General features: G+C 33.9%; 1 protein-coding gene, 1 non-coding gene and 1 pseudogene across 2 annotated transcripts in view; 1 reads left to right on the forward strand and 2 right to left on the reverse strand.

Moving 5' to 3' along the window:
• The window catches only part of TLK1 (tousled like kinase 1), a 118,419-nt gene that overhangs the window by 57,433 nt on the left and 37,958 nt on the right, over positions 1-23,028 (forward strand). The window contains exons 4-10 of the mRNA XM_016203243.2: positions 11,313-11,388; positions 14,111-14,157; positions 15,840-15,935; positions 17,447-17,536; positions 18,552-18,644; positions 20,719-20,829; positions 20,944-21,080. Coding sequence (XP_016058729.1) covers positions 11,313-11,388; positions 14,111-14,157; positions 15,840-15,935; positions 17,447-17,536; positions 18,552-18,644; positions 20,719-20,829; positions 20,944-21,080 — 650 coding nt within the window. The remainder of the gene's footprint in view (positions 1-11,312; positions 11,389-14,110; positions 14,158-15,839; positions 15,936-17,446; positions 17,537-18,551; positions 18,645-20,718; positions 20,830-20,943; positions 21,081-23,028) is intronic.
• LOC148092610 (U6 spliceosomal RNA) lies at positions 8,457-8,565 on the reverse strand. The gene has a single exon (XR_015714963.1). It is a non-coding gene; the product is annotated as a U6 spliceosomal RNA (small nuclear RNA).
• Positions 22,231-22,709, reverse strand: LOC107544681 (large ribosomal subunit protein eL24 pseudogene; annotated as a pseudogene).

The following is a 23,028-nucleotide window of genomic DNA, read 5'->3' on the forward strand; positions in this document are numbered from 1 at the left end:
GTAAATTGATTAAATGGGTTGTCTTGGTTCTTAATAAATTAGCTAGATTAGGAGAGCGATAAGAGCATTTTCTGTTTTTAACAGAACTCATCTCTTGTTTTTATATACACAACCCATCTCTACTTTTTCCTTTTTGCCCTTTTAATAGTATTTAGCTTGAATGTTTTCTTAGTGAACACTTAGGTACCCAGGATTGATTGGAAGTTATGATTATATTTGAAAATAGAGGTAATACTGGCCTTAAATTTTAGGTTTTAGATTGATTTTTTAAAATTTTGTTAAAGTTTTATATATATTTGTTATACTCTGGACAAATCTTTTCTTTAATGTCTAGTTTGAGCACCCAGTAAGAAAAAGGAAAACTTGTAAAATGAATTTAATGATCTATAGTCTAAGTATCACTGAAAGTTACATTTTTATGCCTGTTCCCCTGAATGAATTACCTTGTTTTTGACTTTATTCTGTTTAAATCTGTTCAGCTTCTCAAGATTGTTAGACATCTAGTCATTTTTAAGAAATATTCTTTGTATTCTGCTGCCTGCATTATTTTCTAAAGTGTTTTAGCCTGAGAAATGATCTTTGTGGTGTTCTGTTTGGTGGGTTCTGCTGTTTTCTCTTTTACTTATCTTCCTGCTGGTAGTATTTTCTCACTTCTTACTGTGTTAGGTGGGCCAAACCATAAATCTTACTAAGTATTACTATGTCATTTGTTTATTAAGACATTGTATATAACAGTGTTGCTATATACAATGTATAATATCAATGTTGTCTTGAAGGAGAGTGCTCTGTGTGTGCATCCAAAATTGTCTATTTTGTAACACTAATAAATGCATTATCTCAGTGGAGGAATAAACTTGTTTTTTCTCTCCCTTATTAAAACTAATAATCAGTTTTATAAATTATAAAATTTAAAAATTCCTGTGAAAATCCTGGAATTACTTTGTAAATTTTTCTTTTATTTAAAAAGAGAAAACTGTACTTACTTCTACCACTGTACGTGAAAGGACATGCCCTTACAGGAACTATATTCAGCTGTAAGAGTGTCTTACCCTAAAATACGCTATATGATAGGGTTCACAGCAAAGGAAGTGGGTCTATCCTGGTTGAATATACATGTCCTTAGTCTACTGGAAGGAAAAGTGAGCTGGAAACCAAATATGGGTCCAATACCTGGCTCTGTGGCTTTGTGGCTCTGTTTTTATAAAGGTGGAGGGCTGGAAGCTTTTTCGAAGTAAAAGTACCCAGGCTCCCTGCTTGGTTATTCTGATATACTCTGTCTAGATAATCTTGCAGTTTCTTATAAATCATGAAATCTTGAAATAATAATTTAGTAAGTCATTTATTTATCAAGCAGATACATAGCTGTTAAATGTTTACTTTTATAAAAGTGCATTTAGTGTGGGTGGGTGGTTGTTTTTAGAGCAAGAAAGTTCTAAGCTGATTGATGAAAACAAGATTAGAAGGAAGGAAGGAAAAAAAAAAGGCCAGGTCATTTTAAGAATGAAGACATACTGCCCTGGCCAGTGTGGCTCAGTTGATTGGAGGGTCGTTCTGTGCACCAAAAGGTTGCAGGTTTGATTCCCAATCAGGGCACATACCTAGGTTGCTGGTTTGGTCCCTGGTTGGGGCATGTACAAGAGGCAACCAGTCATTGTTTTTTTCTCTCTCTCCCTCTTTCCCCCCTCCTCTCTCTAAAATCTGTAAACATATGCTCAGGTGAGGAATTTAAACAATAAATTTTAAAAATAAATTTTAAAAATGAATGGCGATATACTTTAAAGTGGAACTTATATAGTGCTCAATTATAGTAGGTGGTCAGTAAATATTTGTTGAACAAATGTATTTTAACATCACTTTAGTTGTAGCATGGTAGTTTTGCATCAACGACAAATGATTCTTACGTATTTATCAAAACAAGGTTTTTAAACCTTAAAGTTATTGACATTTGGGGCCAGATCATTCTTGGGGTGGGTTGGGGGTGGGATTGTCTTGAGCAGTATAGGATGTTTAGCAGCATCTCTGACTAACACATTCATTATTTGTAGCCTGCAGTTTTGGCAACCAAAAATGTCTCTAGATATTCCCAAATATCCTCTGTGGGTCTGGGCATATCTCCTCTGGGAGAACCATTAGTGAAGGAGACAAAATAAATTTTTAACACATTACCTGTGGAGATATAAGTTAAATTCTGTAAGTTCAATATCTCTAAGTATGGAAACAGTAGCCCAAAGGATTTATATTAATTTACCCACAGATTCTAAGTCAGCAGAGTCAAAATTCTAATTCCAAAGTGTCTCTTATTTCAGAGTGACACTGTCGGCCAATATGCTGCAACCCTCTGTGTATCTTAGTGTGTGATTTGTAAGCAAGATAAATGACCCTAGTTGTAGTTAGTCTTTTGAAAAAATGGTATTCTTTTTGGAAATATTTAGATTTAAGATGATTCATAGTAGTCATCAAATTTGCCAATCCAAGATATGCCTGGACTGACAGCACTTCACAGATGTTTTATCTGGAAAATATTGCTTTTGGACTGAATTTTAAGGGCATTCAGCACAAGTTGACATTACATGACAATTTGGTTTCAATATCTTATAATGTAGTAGAGTTTTAAAAATATTAGATGTATTTTTATGTAGTATTTTTATGCAGAACGTAGTAATTATTTTACTAATTTTTTTAAAGATTCTCATTTTCTAAAATAACTGAGTAACCATGAATGACAACCAGTTGGACTTCTCATATCCTAATGAGTTTTCTGGTATATGTCACAATTTTCGTCTTTTTTTTTTTTCTTTTTTGAATCCTCACTCGAGGACAGTTTTTCCATTGCCTTTCGGAGAGAGTAGAAGGGGGGCAGAGAGAGACAGACAGAGAGAGAGAGAAACATTGATGTGAGAGAGGCACAGTGATTGGCTGCCCCCTGCACGTGCCGCAGTTGGGGATCAAGCCTGCAGCCTAGGTACGTACCCTTGGCCGGAATAGAATCTGGGACCCTTCAGTCTGAGGGCTGATGCTGCTCTAACCACCATGCCAAACCGGCTAGGGCTGGTCTTTAATTCTTTTTTTTTCCCCCCCAAATTTTTTTATATCTCTTTATTGATTTCAGAGAGAGGGCAGCAGAGGGAGAGAGAGATAGAAACACCAATGATGGAGAGTCATTGGGGATGGAGCCCGCAACCCGGGCATGTGCCCTGACCGGGAATCGAACCTCGATCTCCTGGATCCTACGTCGATGCTCAACCGCTGAGCCACGCCCTGCCGGGCAAGGTCTTTAATTCTTAATGGAAGATTATATAAAGAATAACTTCCAAATTTTAGAGATTCTCTAAAATGGAATATGCAGAAAATATATACGTTAGATGGACTTGCTAATCCTGATTATACATCAGCATCACTTTTGGAGGTTTTTAAAAATAAGGATTTCTTTGGTCTCTTTCCAGAAATGGTTGAATTTGGAATGGCTACTTAGCATGAACTTTAAAGAAAAGTTTTGTAAGTGATTTTGATGTATACTGAACATTGAGAATCAGTGCTAGTAGGTAAATGATAGAACAGTTTCTTTTCAAAAGTAAAGCAAATTTCTCTTTTCTGATTATAAATGTAGTATTGCCATAGAGAAAACAACAATGGAATATCTCCCCCCCCCCCAAAAAAAAAAAAAAAACACACATCTGGTAGACAGGGCTTAGATTGGTAGGTAATCTTACATAGTGTTAGTGTAAGTATAGGCTGATAATGCCTTTGAAAGTGCAATTTGACAATATCTTTAAAATTTTAAACATGTATATTCTGTGACACAGCCTTTACACTTAAGAGTGCCTTTCCCAAAGAAATAATTGATATGGATCTTTAGGGACTCATGTTCAAGGAAAATGCCTATAGGGATATTATATAGGAGCATGCTACTCCATCATGAGTGTCACAGTGAACAAAAAGTTACGAAATCACTGTCCTGAATGTTACTATTATAAGTATTCTCAAAATGCCAACATTTCTAGAATAAGTTATCTTGAAATTTTCTTTTCCCCCACAGTGGTTGCTCTGTATGATCGTTTTATTTGATTATATGATTTGAAAACAACTTACAAGATTATTATGAATAGAGGAGAAAGTCCTTTATTTTAACTTTATAGTTTATACTATTTGACAAAGCCTTAAAGGGAATGTCAGAGAAGGGAAAACATCAAGAAATAGTTATGCTACGTAAATGAAAAGAAAATGGCAAACAGTACTACATTTCATCAGTGTTGAAGATTTGCTACACATGCTCCTTTTAAATAAATGTGGATGCAAATTAAAATGGGTCCAGGTGATAGGAGCTTACGAAGTCAGACTGTGAGGATGGAAAGTTAGGTAGTTTTTTTTAAATTGAGAGTAAGATTGTTTTGGTATTATATTTCCCTTATGAACTCATATGGTTGTGGATGCTGTATATTTGTGAAGGGAGTAGAAATCTTCCAGGCTTTTAAAAATATCAACTAGGCCCTAGTTGATGTGTCTCGGTTGGAGCCACTGTACACTGAATGGTTGCGGGTTTGATCTACAGTCAGGTCATGTACAGGAGGCAATCAATTAATGTTTCTCACATCGATATTTCTCCTTTTCCCTTCTACTTTCTCTAAAATTAAAAAAAAAAAAAAAAAAAAAAAAGAACTAGCACACTTGAAGTTATATCTAATACAGTACACATTTTAGTTGGGTGGCTACCCAGTTTTGTCTTATTAGCTCTCTACCATCTTGGATGTTACATATTATTAAATAATAAAGGCAATACAGCAGGAAATAGGCCACACTCAAGATTACTGATACATTAATTGAATTTACTTTAAATAGCACAAGGAAATGCTCTTATTTAGTGATAGGATCCCAAAAGGTTGCATACATACACTTTTTATACTAAATATTGAAATCAGCAATATAGCAGTGATCTTCTTTTAGGTGTTAAAGATTGAAGCAAACATTTCCAGATAATAGTACTCGCTATTCAAGTTTTGACTCTTAGGCAGAGACAGGCTCTGTGAATTTCAGGTCATGCCAGCTTAAAGTCATCCTTGATTTAGAATGTGTATGTATTTCATGATAGTTTTTATCTAAATTTAAATTGGATACAAAACAGCAAGGAAATGTTTACAACAGAATTTCAGTGTTCTTATAATGCATTATTCTAACCTAGTATTTATAGCAAAAGGTTGGAAGAAACAGTATCTTGTACATTTGATATTCTTGACTAGAACATCTATTTTACATTGACTATTTTTATAAGGCTCCAGATTTTCCTTTCTTGTTCACTGCTGTTTTGATATGTGTTATTAAAATAACAAAGATTTCGCTAGCATTTTCCTGTCTTACATCTAGTTTAATAAATTTTGCCTAGAAATATAGATAAAAATTGAATATTATTATTACCAGGTGCAGGCAAAAAGACTTGTCATGCCATTTGTTCAAAGTATAGTGACCTTGAATTTGATACCTGAGTAAACTATATGAATTATTGAAATGGCCAATGAGAGGTATTTTTGAAACCAATCTTTAGCTAAGTGAATTGATCAGAAAAATTCATTCTGATAAGTTTGAAGATTGAATTTTTTTTAGGGATATTATTTAATTTTAAATTAACTTCCTAATTTAAAGTATTTTCTCACTTAAAGAAATTAACTGTGTATCTATTAACTATAGCCACTGTATTAGAGATGATATCATCTGACTTTTCTTTTTTTCTGCTCAGTCAGGGCTAACGTAAGGTAGAGGTGAAGAATAAATTTTAATATTCACTCCATTCTCTTTTCATGATGTTGTAATATCTTTTCTCATACTGTTATAATTTTCTATAATGCATTTATGCCGGTAATTTTAAATATCTCTGTAGTTGGAGGCTTATAGAGGTAATAACCTGTTTTCATGGAACAATCCATGTTGATTTATCTCCCTCATTCTGTAACAAGCTTAAGGTTTTTGTTTTGTTTCTTTTCTTATATTTGGTCTTATTTGCATTGAAGAAAGACATTGATTTTTAAGATAAACCAAGAAGCCACATGATTAGAAATGAAAACCTTGTTTTTAATAAGCACTGACTTAAATTCCAAATGAAATTGGAGCATTTAATTGTATAACTGTTATCTCTTAAGACTTGTCTTTGTTTTTTGAGCATACCTTCAGCTGCTAAAAAATATTGTGTAAATTCACACTCTAATATCTTGGAACACTTAAGTACCAAAAATAATCGTTCAGGTTTGGGTATGATTACAAATAAGCATTTACAGAGCTAAATTGATTTGAGTACCAGTCTCATGATTTTTCTCCTAACCACGGTTCTACTTGTATGTAGGAATTCTTTTGACTTTTTATAATTATTGTAGTCTTTCCATCTTTACTTTAAAGCCAGCATATTATTTTGCCTTCCATATTAATCCTTCCTTCCTTATTGTGGTCGGTTATAGTGCAATAGTTGAGAAAAAAAATAGAGACGAAAAGAAAGAAATGACAGTATTAACAACAGCAATAATAAGCTCAAAAGCATTCTATATAAAATGCTAAACATGTTCAAATTTTATACTTTATGCTGATACAAAGGTGACCTGATTGGTATCACTTGGATTTTGTAGGTAATCATTAGTCAAGATCAGGGGGTTTTCAGACTTTTTAAAGCCATTGAACTCTTTTTTTCAAAGTTAAGTCTGTAATATAGATTCTCTGTATTAAAACGAGACATCCTGTGTTTGCAGGGACAGGGGTGGAAGTGTAGGACCAGATGTGTCTCTGATAGACTAGAGCCTTAGCTCAGTCACCTGTTCCTTCCCTCCTTCCTCCCCTTTAATAACTTTTGAGGCACAGCCTTCTCTTCACCACGTATCTCTATAGTTTGAAAATCACAGATATCTGAGCTTTTCCTTAGTGATGAGCCATTTTAGAGATTAAATGTTTAGTAAGATTCTGCATATCCTAAAATCCCCAAGGTCCTAAATCCCCCAAATAAGTACATAGATAGATGAGTGACAAGAGAATTGGCAGCAGTAGGCTTCATTGAGAGTTTTTGTATTGTTTAATATAGGTGTTGCTCAGATTATTTAAATTCACAATAAAAATACTAATGCACATTTGCCTGAGGGCTAGTATTGTAATAATACTTAGGGCCTTAGACCACAGGTTCTGTGGCTTATAGTTGAGAAAAGAGTTGAATGAGACCTTAAAGAGGAAATGTGCTTATTTTGCAAGCCCTTCAAGTTATTTTATTTGTAAGTTATTAGTGTAAAAGCTCCCGATCATTTATAGGTGACACATGATTGAAGTTTTGAAAAACATGAAAGTACATGGATATTTATAGTAACAGAAGGATAGCCAGTCAGATAAGAATTTGAGTGCTCACTAGCATTTATAGAGTATACTCTGTTACATATGCTGTACTAGGTATGTTTGTGGTATGTTTCTCATTTCATATCTATAGTCCTCCTGTGCCCGTATTACCACATTTAAAATTGATGAGAGCCCGGCCAGGCGTGGCTCAGCGGTTGAGCATCGACCTGGGATCCAGGCGATTGGGGTTCGATTCCCAGTCAGGGCACATGCCCTGGTTGCGGGCTCAATCAATAACTCTCTCATCATTGATGTTTCTGTCTCTCTCTCCCCCTCTCCTTTCCTCTCTCTGAAATCAATAAAGATATATTTTTAAAAATTTTAAAAAAATAAAATTGATGAGAAAATCAAGTCTTGAGTTAAAATAAATGACATGCTGAGATGTACAGTGAATAAGGGACCTAGAGTTTGATTTCTTAGTCTGTGTTTCTTCAGAGGCCCATGGTACTTGCTCTTTAGGAAGTTATGGTCCATATGGGCTGACAGAACAATCCTAAAATAATCTGTGAGGTAAGTGAGGTTAAAGGTCAATACCAGGTAGTCATGCTAAGACATAGGTGAAAAAGATAAAGGTTCACAGGAAGAGACAAAATGCTGTGTTTGTAAAGGAGACATACTTTATCAGCTAATTTAAGTATATCTAAGCTTCCCTTTCTTATCTTTTACTTTATTAAGCTTTTCAGTGTCTTATTACCTTATTTCCAACTTCTTCCCACATTATTCATACATTACAGTCTTAAAATTAATTTTAGTCCTGTCATATTCTCCTCTGGTTTAAAGAAGGTAAACCTGTTGCCTTTTTTTTCTTTACTGTAGTCATTATGCATTGGGTGGTTTTTTTTTTTTATGTTTTCATTTTTGTTTTTAAGCTAACCGGCATTTCCCCCAAACCACTGTCCCACTTCTCTATTCCAGAAGATTTTAAATTTAGGGGAAATTTTGCCTTTGAGAAAAAGTTTTTACCAAGAAATCTATGTCTTTTTTTATTATTTATTTTAAAATTAAGTTGATATACTAGTCCAGTAATCATCTGTCACTATATGTAGTTATTACAGTATTATTGACTGTATTCCCTGTGCTGTACATTGCATTCCCATGACTTAAAATATATGGAATGCTTCACAAATTTGCATGTCATTCTTGTACAGGGGCCATGTCATACTAATCTCTGTATCGTTCCAATTTTAGTATATGTGCTGCCAAAGTGAGCACTATACATCTTTTAAAAAAAGACCTTAAGTATCAGTGAAGTATATAGTGAATGTTATCCCAAATAAGTTTGAGAATTTCTACATATATTGTATCTTTCCATCTCATCCCCCTTTTGGAAATAGCCAGTAAATGTTAGCATTTTAATGGTTCTTAGAAGCCTGGCAGTAAATAAATCTGACTGTTCATGCCAGTGGAGCCACCTCATTACCCCCTTCTTTTAAAATGAGCCTCTCAATCTACCACCCATCCAGTTTTCCTTGTAATACGCTTTAGAAAATAATGTATAGCCATTAAGGACATTATATATATTTTCTTTAGTTTTCTAGATAGGAATTGTTTCCAGTGTAACTTCCAGAATTGTGTTATTTTGTGTGGTTTCTTTGTTTATTTATTCAGAAGTAGTCAAGATTTAAGATACAGAGTTCAAGGAGGATCCTGCCATGTTTAAAAATTAGTATAAATCTGTTCTGAAAAACCATACCTTCTTAACCTTAAATTTTATGTGTGTGTGTGTGTATGTATGTGTATATATATACGTATATATATACATATATATATAATTAAAGGTGAAGATGTATTTATATTTTATTCAATTTATTTATATTTTAAATTAATTATATCTACCTATATATATATATTGATGTTTCATGTTATTATTTGGGAATCTTTTTGTTTTAAGATAGACTTTAGGGTTCTTTATAAAACTGTTAAAATTTTAAATTTGGTGATATTTTTATTCTGAGGAAAATAGAACATTGGTAATTGTTTAAGTTTGAGTTTTAATTTTAACAGTGAAACCAAACTAATGAACTATTTACCCTAAATTTCTGGTACATCAGTCTACCTCCTGAGTAGATTGCAAGTTACTGTGGATTTAAGTTCTCTGGTTTGTCATGTGAAAACGTATAGGCAAATCACAGACATAATGAATTTTACTTACAAACTTAATAAAAATTTGAAATATTTTTGTATAGTTGATTGATTCGGTTCTTGTTGTAGGGCATAATACATGTCACGTAGAGAAAAAAATGCATTTAGGCCTTGGAAATATACAGAATTGGATTTGACTCCTGATTCCCTTGACACCTGAATAAGTGATTTAATATTCATGCTTTTATAAAGTAATAATTATGTGCTAGGCATGTGGGTGGGAGCTGTGACGTGGGGAGAAGATATGACTCCTGTCTTTAAAGAATTGAAAGACTGGTACCATTGACTTCAGCCTCTCTGAATCTGTTATTGTGTTGGCAAAATGGAGGAGAACTTAAAATCCCCAAAATAATACTTAGAGGAATCCTAGATGTTCAGTATGAGTTAGGTTATGTATTGTCATTCATAGAACTACTCAGAGAGGTATGGATTAGGTCCCTTCCCTGTTTTGGTACCGCATTGCCTTTAGAGATTCATTTAAGCCGTTTTGATGTTTCATTCATTCACATATTTGTTCTGGCACTACACATACTTGCCAAGCTTCTAGAATTTGAAGGCCCTGTGCCATTGCCTTGGTTTTCATTCTATCTAAGCACAACAGTCTGTCATACTCCACAAAAATTACTTGTTATTTTGGCCTGATGAAAATACTTGCTGTCAGTTAAAAGAACAAATCTGTCATTTGAAAACAAGCCATTATATAGGGCAGGGGTCTGCTAACTTTTTCTGTAAAGGGCCAGCTATTTTAGGCTTTGTGGGCCACGTAGTCTCTGTTGGAACTACTAAACACTAATGTTGTAATATGAAAGCAACCATATAAAATATATAAATGAATGAGAGTGGCTGTGTTCCAATAAAACTTTATTTATGGACACTGAAATTTAAATTTCTTATAATTTTCATATCACAAAATATTCTTGTTTTGACTTTAAAAAGACTTTTTTAAAAATATATCTTTATTGCTCTCAGAGAGAAGAAAGGAGAGGGGGAGAGAGAGATAGAAACATCATTGATGAGAGAGTCATTGATCGGCTGCCTCCTGCACGCCCCCGACTGGGGATAGAGCTCGCAACACGGGAATGCGCCCTGACCAGGAATCGAACCCCGACCGCCTGGATCCTAGGTTGATGCTGGCCAGGCTGACTTTTAAAATTAAAAAATAAATAAATAAAATAAAATTTTTAGTCATTTAAGAATGTGTAAGTCATGCTTAGATAATGGACTCTACAAAAACAGATATCCAGCCAGATTTGGTCAGTAGGCTGTAGTTTGCTGACCCTTGTTCTAGAGTATAATCTTCAATTTACTCTAATAGTTACTGGATAATAATTGTTGGCATTTAGGTGAATGCTCCTTTTAGTAGAGATTGTATATATCAGGATTTGAGTTATGCTTTTTTTTTCCCCCTTATCCAAATTTACTTTTATAAACAAACTTATGTATGAATAGTAGAAAATAAATAGGAAAAACTTAAGGTTTTATTGTTGTTTTTGTTGTTATTTTGCCCTATCCAGTTAAGAATTTAAAGGGCATCTTTTAATGGCTAATTATGCTCAGATCTTTCATTTGTCTCAAGTCAAATTCTGTAATTGTGACTTTCAAGTAATGTGTACAAGGTCTTCTATACTGCAAATTTTAGAAATTTGCACAGCAAGAATATTTTTTTAAAAAATTCTGTGTACGTACACATTTTGTTGTGTGAGCACTATTGAGCAAAACAATACTATTTTACTTTAAAAATAAAAATCTTTTTATACTATAATAATTTTACATGTTAAAACTGTGATTTAAAATTCTGTTAACTTTGCTTTCTGTAGACACCAGAGAAGAAACAATCGGAATCCTCCAGAGGACGAAAGAGAAAAGCAGAAAACCAGAATGAAAGTAGTCAGGGTAAGTGAAGCAAAAATCTTCCATCAGAGCCAAATAGGCATTTATAGTTATTCTGATTTTTAATCAGTTAATAGTTTAATTGTAAAATAAGTAATTTCATGTTTTTGTGATTTTTATAGCTATTATGTAATTTCTGCATTTAATAATAGTTTAGTAATGTACTTTGCAGAAGAAATAATATGAAATTGGAATCTTTTTGTAGCATAGATAGTGTGTGGTTACTGTTTCGGCTTTTTGACATTTCCCCGGTTTTTTGGCTCACTTACCTAACTTATTTTACACCTCTTGCACTTTAAACCCTAATGGCCTTGGGCCAAATGAAGATCTGCTAATACTAAGTGTCAAGCATCTGGCTAGCATTACCTTGACACCTTTCATTTTTCTCTTTTTACATGAATTATGGATTGAATAAGAACTTTAGATCTCACTTTAAAACGAGTACCCAAACATACTAAATCCTTTTATTTTATTTTATTTTTTTAAAAAGACTATATAAAAATAATTGGGAGACTTTTATTAAAGCACCATCTTTTTTTCATATCTGTTATCACTTTTTGCATACCTACATTTTGTGATGTGAGCTAAGAAAATTATTTTCATTAGACTTCAAAATTTCTTGTAATGGACAACAAAATAGTATTGTCATTTAATTTGGCCACTCACTATTAAATATAATAAAGTGGGCTGTTAAAACCTATATAATGACGATTTTATACATATGTTACATGATTACTCTTTAAGGTCTAGGGCCATTAACCTGTGACTTACTATTATTTTTACGTGTGGCATGGGCATCAAGGAATGTGCTTGTAGCAACTGTCTTTGCAGAAGGAAGGAGTGAAGTCATTATAGCACCTTTCTCTAGGTGTGTGGTATTTTTTATCTCAGTCTGTCCTGAGCTCCTTTTTGGTCTTAGTGTAGTTCCCCACATTTTGGTTAACTTGGAACTTAATAATGTAAAGATAAATTAATTATGTTAGTTTCAACTTTAGATTTAAAAACTCAATTAAAAACAGGTCCCAAAATAGGGTAGGACTTCTGTGTTGGTTAATCCAACCTACGTCTTTTAAGAACCCACTTTTTTTTTTTTTTTTTTTTAATGGCCTGCCATATGTAGAACTGTCTGATTTTCTTATGGTTGCCAGTTTTAATTGGATTTACTCATATAGGTTTCCCCACTCGAATTTACTTTAAGAAAAGGACTGGATTAAGGGGCCTCTGGGACAATAGCAAGTGTACGAACATGTGTATAGAGGGGTATCAGAAGAGAATAACAGAGCAAGGATTGAAAACCTATTCAAAGACATAATGACAGAAAACTTTCCTAACCTGGTGCAGGAAATAGGCACACAAGTCCAGGAAGCACAGAGCGACCCAAACAAGATGAACCCAAAGAGGCCTACACTCAGACAAAAAAGTAAAGGGCTGGTTTTCTGTTTGTTTTTTTCCCCTTTTTCTTTGAAGTGACTTCTTCCAGTCTAGAGCAACCTCTCCAGTCTTTCTATTGACCAGAGTTGGGTCATGTGTCCATTCCAAAACCAGTTATGTCCAACAAAGGTATTATTGCCCTTAAAAATATCAGGCCCATCTCTGAAACTAAAAGTGGGTTAAAGTTCCCCTTAGAAATACAGGCTTTATGGAAAAGGGATGATACCTGAACAAAATTGGATTTCTAACCAGAAGAGGAACTAGGAATCGAGGCTGGAAAAGAGTCAACTTCCCCCAAAGTTGCATGTGCTGTATAGGGGAAGGAATGATAACAGAACAATTGGGGTTCAATTGGGCAAACAGCTTGTGGGATAGGTAACCAAAAACGTCTGTGTTCATTTAAAAATAGCACTTCTTCAGAATCCAGGAAAGTTGTTAGAAGCAAAGGGGAATTCCTTTCATATAAAACATTTACAGTCTTTTCCGACCTCTAAATAAACCGTACAAAATTATTCTTCAAATTTTCTAGGTAGCATTTATAGTCCTGAGTTCATTCTTAGTTTTTGTGTTTTTTTAAATTTTCCTACCTTGTTCCAAGTATGAATTTAAGGTTGTTGAACTTCTAAATATATTGTTTGTTCACCTCAGTAATGCCTGGCACATAGTAACCACTCAAGAAATACTTGTTGAATAAAATAGATGAATAGATGAATATGTCAGTATTGAATTGATAAATCTATTTTATACAAAACTTTTGTTTCTGTGGTGTCATTATTATTTCTTTTGTAACTTGAAGAAATCATGTATTCTATATAGTTCCAGAGAAGGGTGGATAACTCCCATCCAAAAAAGTATCTCTAAACTCCATATTTCTTAGCAACTTCCTAATTCAATTTTTATAAAACTGAGTCCATTGTAGAGCAAAACTTTTAATTAAAGAGCTGTGACCTGTAATGATTTGAATCATTGTATCAATATATGGTCATGTAAGTACAATATTTAAAATCTAGTTATTAAAAAACAGCCTATAAATTTGGAAATAACTTTTTAGAGAATGAAAACATTTTTAGAAATAGCATTCATATTAAAGAAAGTTATTGTCAATTTGTTATAGTTTGTGTTAACCAAAGCTTTCTGATTATTATTTACAGGTATGAATCAGTTTGTCAATTATGCAGCTGCCTCTTAGCTTTTTAAAAAAATTCATGTGATTTGCTTTAATGAGATTAGGAGACATTAAGTAATATTAATGACTGACTTTAATACTATAAAACTTTTCACTTTTATATTTTAGGAAAAAGTATTGGGGGACGTGGCCACAAAATTAGCGACTATTTTGAAGTAAGTTCATTGAGGAACATCTCTAGTTCTTAATATAATTCTGTTATGGGCTGAGATAATTTCTTTGGAATACAAAGTCAACTTTTGATTATCTATTTGATTAGAGCAAAACTTCAGTCTGTGTGATGTCCTGTCTTCCTAGGAACATTAAAATTCCACATTGGGATGGCATAATTTTCAAAGTACTTTCTCACATATTTGCTTATAACAACTTGGGAGATCTGCAAAATAGGTATTTACAGGTGAGGAAACTAAAGACCAGAAATGTAAAGTAGCCTACTAAATGGCACATTGTAAATGGAAGAGCAAAGAGTAGAACTTAAAGTCTAATATCCTCCAGTTCAGAATTCTTTCTACTGTCAACATAGGATTTACTACACCACAGCAACATTTGAGCCCTATGGATGGAGATTAAATAATGTCAATCTAAGAGTCCCTGAAAATAATAAACATTGGTAAATTTAGATTCCTAGCCAATTTGTAATGTTTCTTTGCTCCTACACAGAAACACTTTTATAAAGCATTAATATGATTATTAAAACAACAATGATCTACTCAGTTGAAAATATTTATATTTACTTGAGAATGAGAACAGGATTTGCTAATTAGGGGAAGGGCTGCATTAAAAAATTGTTTTCTACCCTCCATTGTTTTTTGGGTTTACAGAATCTAAGGTAAAACTGATGCTAAGCACAAGATACCTAATGCTCTTCAGTGGAGGTCAGTCCCTCGCTGTTAATATCATTAAGACTCTTTGCCAAAGGTGGGATCAGTTGAAATAAAATCTCAAGTCTCTTGAATGCCTACTATGTTCTGGGTGTTATGCTGGGCACTATAGATTAAAAAATTTACACAAAGTCCCTAGGTTGCAGAAAGTTGTTTAAGGAACACACTAGGAATCTGCTGCTCATGCTGAATACCCTGAGAGGAAGCCAGTAACAGCAGGTTTTCTCCTCCCTCTTGTACAGAAACATGAGAAATGAGTAAGGTAGCTATGGAACAGATAAGGTGCCTTCCCTTCCTGTATAACTAAGTCATGCACTGTTACACATCATACATGTAAGAAAGAATGGATTTTTGTTACATTGTGTGCTGTTCAAGGGAAAGGATGTGGTCTGTAGAATTCTTTTATATAGTGCTACAAACATTCAGATATTTAACAGATCTTGAAAATGACAATTCTGTTTTAAGATGGTTGATTATGTTCACTAACATCTGCATGTAAACATGTTAAAGTTTTTTGGGATTAGGGGTTATAATGATTCAACAAACATTTATAATGTAATAACATCATGTCATAGCTATCACTACAACGCTTAAAGTTATTGTTGAGTCTTAGACTTTAGTTTTGTGCTAAAATTTTAAAGAAAAATGAGTTATGTTCATTGCTTTGGGGGAATTAATTTGTCTTTGAGTCTGCCACAGTAACAAGTTACATATAGTCAGAATGTTCAAGAAATAGGGTCTGTACCAGATGTAGTCTCGTCATGTTCTTATGATCAGTATTCTCTCTCGTCTTTTAGGACTAAGCTGTGACTAACATTAGTTTTGCTTTTTCTTGATCTATTTAAATGACTCCTGGATTTAATTTAAAATAAGATATATTTAAATTAATTCTTAATGCTATGTCTAAAATAACATTTATCTAAGCCTGTTTTAATAGTGTTTCCTTTTTCCCTCAGTACCAAGGTGGAAATGGCTCAAGTCCAGTAAGAGGCATACCTCCCGCAATCCGTTCTCCTCAGAATTCACACTCACATTCCACCCCTTCCTCATCTGTAAGCTTCTGCGTGCATAGTCTTATGTCTAGGGAGTTATGTATACTGAACCACTTTTATAATTTGCTGTCTTAATTGAGAACTTCTATATATATTAATGTTTATTTTTTTTTAATCCTCCTGTGAGCTGAATTGAGTCCTTTTTAGTAATCCAGTGTTATTAGAACTTTATTTCCGAAAGTGAAATTCTTAAGTTAAAGTTTTCCTGAATTAATTATACCCAAGAAGAAATGTTGGTGTAAAAGAATGTTGCTGAGCCTGTGGGACTAATATGAATACTCTTGTATCAGTTCATATTCAGTAACTCTAATTTTTAACTTTCTTATGAATTAAATTTCTTGACCACTAAAATGATAGCATAATTCCTTTCTGGGTATCTTTAAGAAAAAGATTGCTAGCCATCAGCCTCAGATTATTTGATTCAGTATAGGAGGAGGATTTTGGACCTGAAAATTATAACTTTTTGGTTTGTTGCTAATGTTTTAAGACATAGTATTTCTTTTATCTGCATTGTTTTACATGTTGGATTTCATTTTTTTCTTTACTTTCATCATGTGAAAGTTCAGTGGCTAACCAGAAAAACAATATTGGCTTTCAGTAACTTAAAGATGAATTAAAGATTTTTGAAAATCAGAGTATCTCTTATTTAAGTACCCTGATTGTACGTCCAGTGTACCACCTACTGGTCCTTGTCTGTAGACATATACTTAGGTGTTTCTTAATCATTTTGTGCCTAAGGCACATCATATTGCCATATACAAAGTAAAGCATAATATTCAACAATAAATGTTAAGAATTTTAGTGTTAGTATTGATACAGTAATGTAGTCTTCTGTTTTCAATGAATGTGTTTAAAACTAGTACTAATACTAGATAAACCATAAGTTGATATTATACTATATATGAGCATGCATTATTGTCCCTAGTACCAAGAGTTCTGTATTAAGTTCTTCAGTTTTATTTTTTGAACTGTAATAATCTGTTTTTAACATTTTTGTTTTAACATGATATATTGGCCTTGTTTTATTTAACTGATTGAAAGCATTACAGTTTCTTTTATGGCACTAGAATATAAGCTTGAGGGCAGGGAATATATAGTTATCGCTCACTGCACCTTATGTGATGGAGGTACTCAATAAATGTTTACTGAATAAATGGTAATTAAAAGTTTTATAGTCAGTTATGTTTTAATTAAGTTTATTATCCTGACAAAAACTTAAGAAATGTTGCCCTGGCCAGGTTACTCAGTTAGTTGAAGCATTGTCCTGTATACCAAAAGGTGGTGGGATGATTTCCAGTCAACTGATGGATGTTTCTCTCTCACATCTGTGGTGCCGTCCATCCCCCCCACTCCCTGCCCATCATCCCCGCCCCCCCCCAAATCAATAGACATATCCTTGGGTGAGGATTTAAAAAAAAAAATTAAGTAGTTGTTGCTAAATAGAAGCCTATTTTTTTTTTCCTTGCTAATGTAAAAATTTAAATTTTTTTTTTTTTTTTTTTTTTTTTAAGGTTCGACCTAATAGCCCTTCTCCTACTGCAATAGCTTTTGTGGACCACCCTATTGTACAACCAAAGCAGTTATCCTTTAAAATTACTCAGGTAAATAGTTATTGGAATTTATTCCAACTTGGTACAAACAACTCATGTTTTCTCTTTGTTTCGGACATAGTCATTATTATTAAACAAAACAAAACAATTTGTAAGGGGCAGGAAATTGAAATACCCAATTGACTCTCATCTTGTCTTTTATTACACACTGTTTAAATATATAGGTGTTTAAAACAAATTAAACAGAATAACCATAACATGTCAGTTCTGTTTTCTGATTCTTTTTGAACTTAACATCCAAATACATACAATCAGTGTCTTCATGAAGCTGTTACATTTATTATAAGTGGACCTCAAAGCCTTTCATTTTGGGTGTCTATATTTATATATATTCATATATGCTACACACTTAGAAAAATCATTTAGAAATTTAATCAGATACCTTTTACACTTACTTAGTTTTATTAATTTTGAGAACTAAGTTTTTTATTTCAACTTTTTACATATGACAGTTTTAGGGTGGCACTGTCTCAGACCAAGGATTGGGAGAGTTGAGGTTTTTGCTTGGCCACCTCAGTTGCCCGATTTATTGCCATGAGACTTTTTCTGTTAGGTCATGTCTAAACTGTTGTACATGCATCAAAACTACTTTTTTTGGATGATCTTTAGGCTAAGATAATAAGTACATTACTTTAAGTCAGTGAACAGCTCATGAAAGTTTTTGCCATTTAAAAAAACCAGAGTTGATAGCGTAAAGCATTGGTTATATTGAATTGTAATGATGAATTACATCAATATTCTAAATTTTTAAATACTTAATCTTTAAATGTTCCTTTGTAAGTTTGTAGCACTTCTGATTAAAACTTAAAACTTCACTCAGGCTTTTTGGGATACTTCCTGCATACACACACAAAATCAAATATTTGCTTAGCTTTTTAGAATCAGAGTAAAATCTAATTTTATGTTTACATGCAATGATAAAAAAAGGCACATCAAAAGTGTACTTATAATGTGAGTTAATTATATATATGTAATGGAGATAATAAAATAGCTTTCTTTCATTTAGACTGATCTCACAATGCTGAAATTAGCAGCATTAGAAAGTAATAAAAACCAGGACCTGGAAAAGAAGGAAGGTCGTATAGATGACTTGCTCAGGGTAAGTAGTAAGTCATGGAGAGGGAGAGAAAAGACTATTTGGCAATAGTAAAACTGTTGAGAAAATACTTAGCATTGTAAAAAATTGTATACCTGGAAAAAAAATAAGCCTTTTCTGGTTGTATAAGTACCTGATGAAAATATCAACTTTAAAGTGAAAATTATTTTATTAGCTCTTTAAAATGTGAATTGAGAAACAGTTGGAGAAATAGAAGGAAGTTAATAAAATTTATTTGATCAACTACCATAAGACAAAGATATCCATTTCATGTTAGTTTTAAAGTTAATTGATTTTGTTATAAACGTGACATTTGCTGTTACACAAGATGAAGTAACTGCTGCAATCCTGAGATTTTTAGTGGAAACTTTATAAAAAGACACATCAGAAAGTGAACTTATAATGTGAGTAAATTATAAAGCAGTGATTCTTACGGCTCTTGGAATCACTGGAGGATGGGAGGCACTATATAAAAGTACTATCAGAGCTCCACCCTGAGGGGTTCTGATTAAATTGATGTGATATAGGGCTTATACACTGGTAGTTTTAAAAGCTCCTCAGGTAATTCTAATTTCAGCCAGCTTTGAGAACCACCGGTATAGAAACTCAGTAAAACCAACATCCATGAACCTACCATAGTGATCACTACTTTGAGGCATCCAGTGGGCCTTTCCCGATCCCATCACATTTAGTGCCTCCCATCCCTTTACCGTTCACGACCATTCTGAGTTTTGTGTTCACTGTGCCTTTGCGTTTCTTTGTGGTTTATTACATGTATCTGTACATTCTTAGTAGATAAGAGGAAGGTAATAGCAACAGACAGCTCTGTGTATTCCATTCCTTAGCTGTGGGGAAGCTGGGAGTGTGTCTTCTAGCTACCCGTCCAGAGTAAAATACTGGTTTTTCATTATTGAGGAAGGAGAAAATACATTCAGCTCATCATAACTGCTATAGCTTCCTCTTTTTTAAATCTATCTTTATTGTTGAAAGTATTACAAATGTCCCCTTATGTGGCCCTCTGTTTAAATCTTGCTATGTGTTTGAACAAATGTCATCCTCTTTTTGGCGATATTTGGCCCTTCGCAGCTTAGAGAAATGTGAGAATCAGTTTTTCAAGTTATACACGAACACACAGTTGTTGGGGTTTTGTTTGAATTGCTTCTGATGTAATGATGAGGAACTGTTGGTGCCAAATTCCATTTATGTTCTTCATAAAGTATCTTTATTTTACCCTTTTTCTTGGGGGAAAAAATATTATTAGGTATATAATTTTAGGTTGGTAGCTGTTATCTCCCAGCATTTTTGATTTATTATGCCACTGTCTTTTGGCTTCCACCATGATTGACCTAGACCTGTGGTTCTCAAAGTATGATTCCCCAGGTCAGAAGCATCAGCATTACTGGGGAACTTAATAGAAATAAATTTTCAGACCCTACCTCTCATGTACTGATTCAGAAACTCTGGGGATGGGCACCAGCAATCTGTGTTCCAATGAGCCCTCCAAGTTATTCTCTTGTCACTATACTAGACTAATCACACTCATCTCCTGAGTTTAGAGAGAGGTCCCTTCCCTGAGCATGTGGCTGCCTACAAAGTCGACAAAATTGGTATATTTTTGCCAAGAAAGGTGGGGTGGTGGGAATGTTTAGCTATTGGATAGGCATCTACAGTGTCATCCACAAGTTGAATGGAGAAAGTTTTTTAGTAATTACAAAAGATGGAAAAGAACTACATTCATTTTTAAGTGTTAGACACTTTATATACTATATTTCAGTCATTTTTAACTAACTTAAGTAGATGTCATTGCCTCAATTTTAAAAATAAGACAACTAAGATTCAAATAACTTAGAGTGGATTTGAACCCATGTAGTATGGATACAAATTCCATGAACTTTCCACTACATAAGCAGCATTTAACAGTATTACCCCATGGTAAGCAGATGTTTTTTAAAAAATTTTTAGTATCATTCTGAAATATTTAATATTATTAATCCTTTTTTCTTTATGTAACTTATTATTTGTAAGTGTCTCACATGTACAACTTATAGGACTTTTCCGTTTTCTACTTACGTTGTAGGCTAACTGTGATCTCAGACGGCAAATAGATGAACAACAAAAATTACTTGAAAAATACAAAGAACGATTAAATAAGTGCATATCAATGAGCAAGAAACTGCTTATTGAAAAGGTATGTTAAAAGTTCGATGCAGTTTTCCTTTCCTTTTACTAGCCCCTTTTGCCTTGTATGCTTTTAAAATTTAAATGAACATAATTGAGTGATGATTTTTCCTCCTTTTTTCAGAGTAATCAAGAAAAACTGTCAAGCCGGGAGAAGAGTATGCAGGACAGATTACGCCTTGGACACTTCACAACAGTTAGACATGGTGCTTCATTCACTGAACAATGGACGGATGGTTTTGCATTTCAGAATCTTGTGAAGTTAGTCATTCTTACTACATTTTTAAAAATTTAGTATTCCCTTGGATTTTCATTACTTTCAGTGATTATAGATTTGGAATTATGTTCTACATCTATTCCTCCTACTCTTTGAGATCACAGAATTTAGTACATTTGAAAGGAACCTAAAACAAAGGTAACATTTTAGCAGACTTCTTGCCTAGTTAGCAGTCATCTGTATGGTATGATGTATTATTCTAAACACGACTTTCCAAAATGCAAACTGACCTTCTAGCTTTATAGATGATTTAAGAGTAAAATTGTTGAACATTTAATTTTCATTGGGAGATTTATATTCATGTGTATATATATCTTGGGATTTTTCTGCTTAGGTTTTTTTCTTATTCTCCAATTCTTAAGTGTTGATATTTAGTACTTGCCTACTCTCTATTTCTACAAAAAAGACAGTAACAGCTTTTTTTCTGCCTCAGATACAGTAACTCATAAATCAGTTGAACATGTGGCTTTAGTGTTTTTGAGGTAAACTTTAAAACAAAAAAATCATTGTTACTATGTTTCCTTGAGTTCAGATGGTGGAAAGGATAAGTTAGAACTGGTTATATGCTGAGGAACCAGGATCTATATTGCTCCTCCTTTGCTGGGAAATTTTTTTTAAACCGTGAAAAGCAGGAGTAGTGTCAGCATCTAAATCAGAGTCAATCCCGTTAAATGGAAAATGGAGGCAAAGCGTTATTTCACAAAGCATTGCTCATCATGTAAAAATGGCTGTTTCAGACACGTGCCCACGACTCATCACAGCATGGCCTTCTCTGCATCACAGTGGACTTAGGCAGCCTCTGTTCAGCCCTGCTGTGCTGGACGTTAGGTGTACCAGGGGAGTGAAAGACAGTGTCTTGTGATGCTGGGGAGTTAAGGTTTTAATTCTGTGGGTAGTGGGCTGTTCTGGAAAGAGGGTAAAATGTGAGGTCAGATGGAGAGGTGGCCTGTGCATTTCTTCTTGAGGCTATTCCTGCATTATATCCTTTTATAATAAACTGGCAATCTAGAGTTTTAAAAAATTGTCACATTTCTTATCACTAATAAGTATTATTGAGGGTCTACGGTGTGTTGTTACATACACATCTTTTTTAACTTTTTTTTTTTTTTTTAGTCAGGTCTTTATTTAAAAATCTCACCTGCCAACTTGGCGTTTTCCGCCAGCACGGGGAGCAGCAACCTTTACAGGCTTCAGATTTTTGCTTAGGTGGTGCCTTTGTGGGAGCCTTAGCAGCAGCCACTGCTGTCTTTTTAGATGCTTGTTTAGCTTTTTTTGCTTCCTTGGCAGCCCCGATAGCTTGTTCCCTTTGAGCTTTCCTAACTTCAGGTTTCTGGTTCCTCTTCGTTGTTACCTAAGCAAGAGATGCACCAGTGATGGCCCTCTGGAATTTGACTGTGCGGCGGGTTCTTTTCTTTTGAATTTCTTCTGACTGTCCCTTTTTGTGCTTCTGTAGAGGACAGTCCAGTTTTTCTGTCAAAGATTCCTCTTGAAAAGTAATGCTGACTCACATTTTGCATTAAGAAATTGGAAAACCTTCCATCGGTCCTGGCGTAGCACCTACCTTGTCTAGGGTAGATCTTGTAGCCACTGAAACTGCACAGCTCGACCTTCATGGCTGCAGCTTCCGGAAAGGATGAAAGATGGTGAAGAGGGCTTTTTTTAACTATTTAAAATTTAATTTACTGATGAGAGAAAGAGCAATTTGTTTCACTTATTTATGCACTCATTGGTCGATTCTTGTATGTGCCCTGACCTGGCTGGGGTTCAAACCTGCATCCTTGGCATATCAGGACAACGCTCTGACCAACTGAATCAAGCTGTTTCTCATTGTGTATCAGTGATATAACCCAAAGTAGTTGGAGAATGAGAAGTAAATAAAAATTAGAAATATTAAATCAGTAGGCTCTAAATTGTATGGCCATTCCTAAATAA

This window comes from Miniopterus natalensis, chromosome 8 (assembly GCF_054644295.1).
Source record: "Miniopterus natalensis isolate mMinNat1 chromosome 8, mMinNat1.hap1, whole genome shotgun sequence".
Taxonomy (NCBI): domain Eukaryota; kingdom Metazoa; phylum Chordata; class Mammalia; order Chiroptera; family Miniopteridae; genus Miniopterus; species Miniopterus natalensis.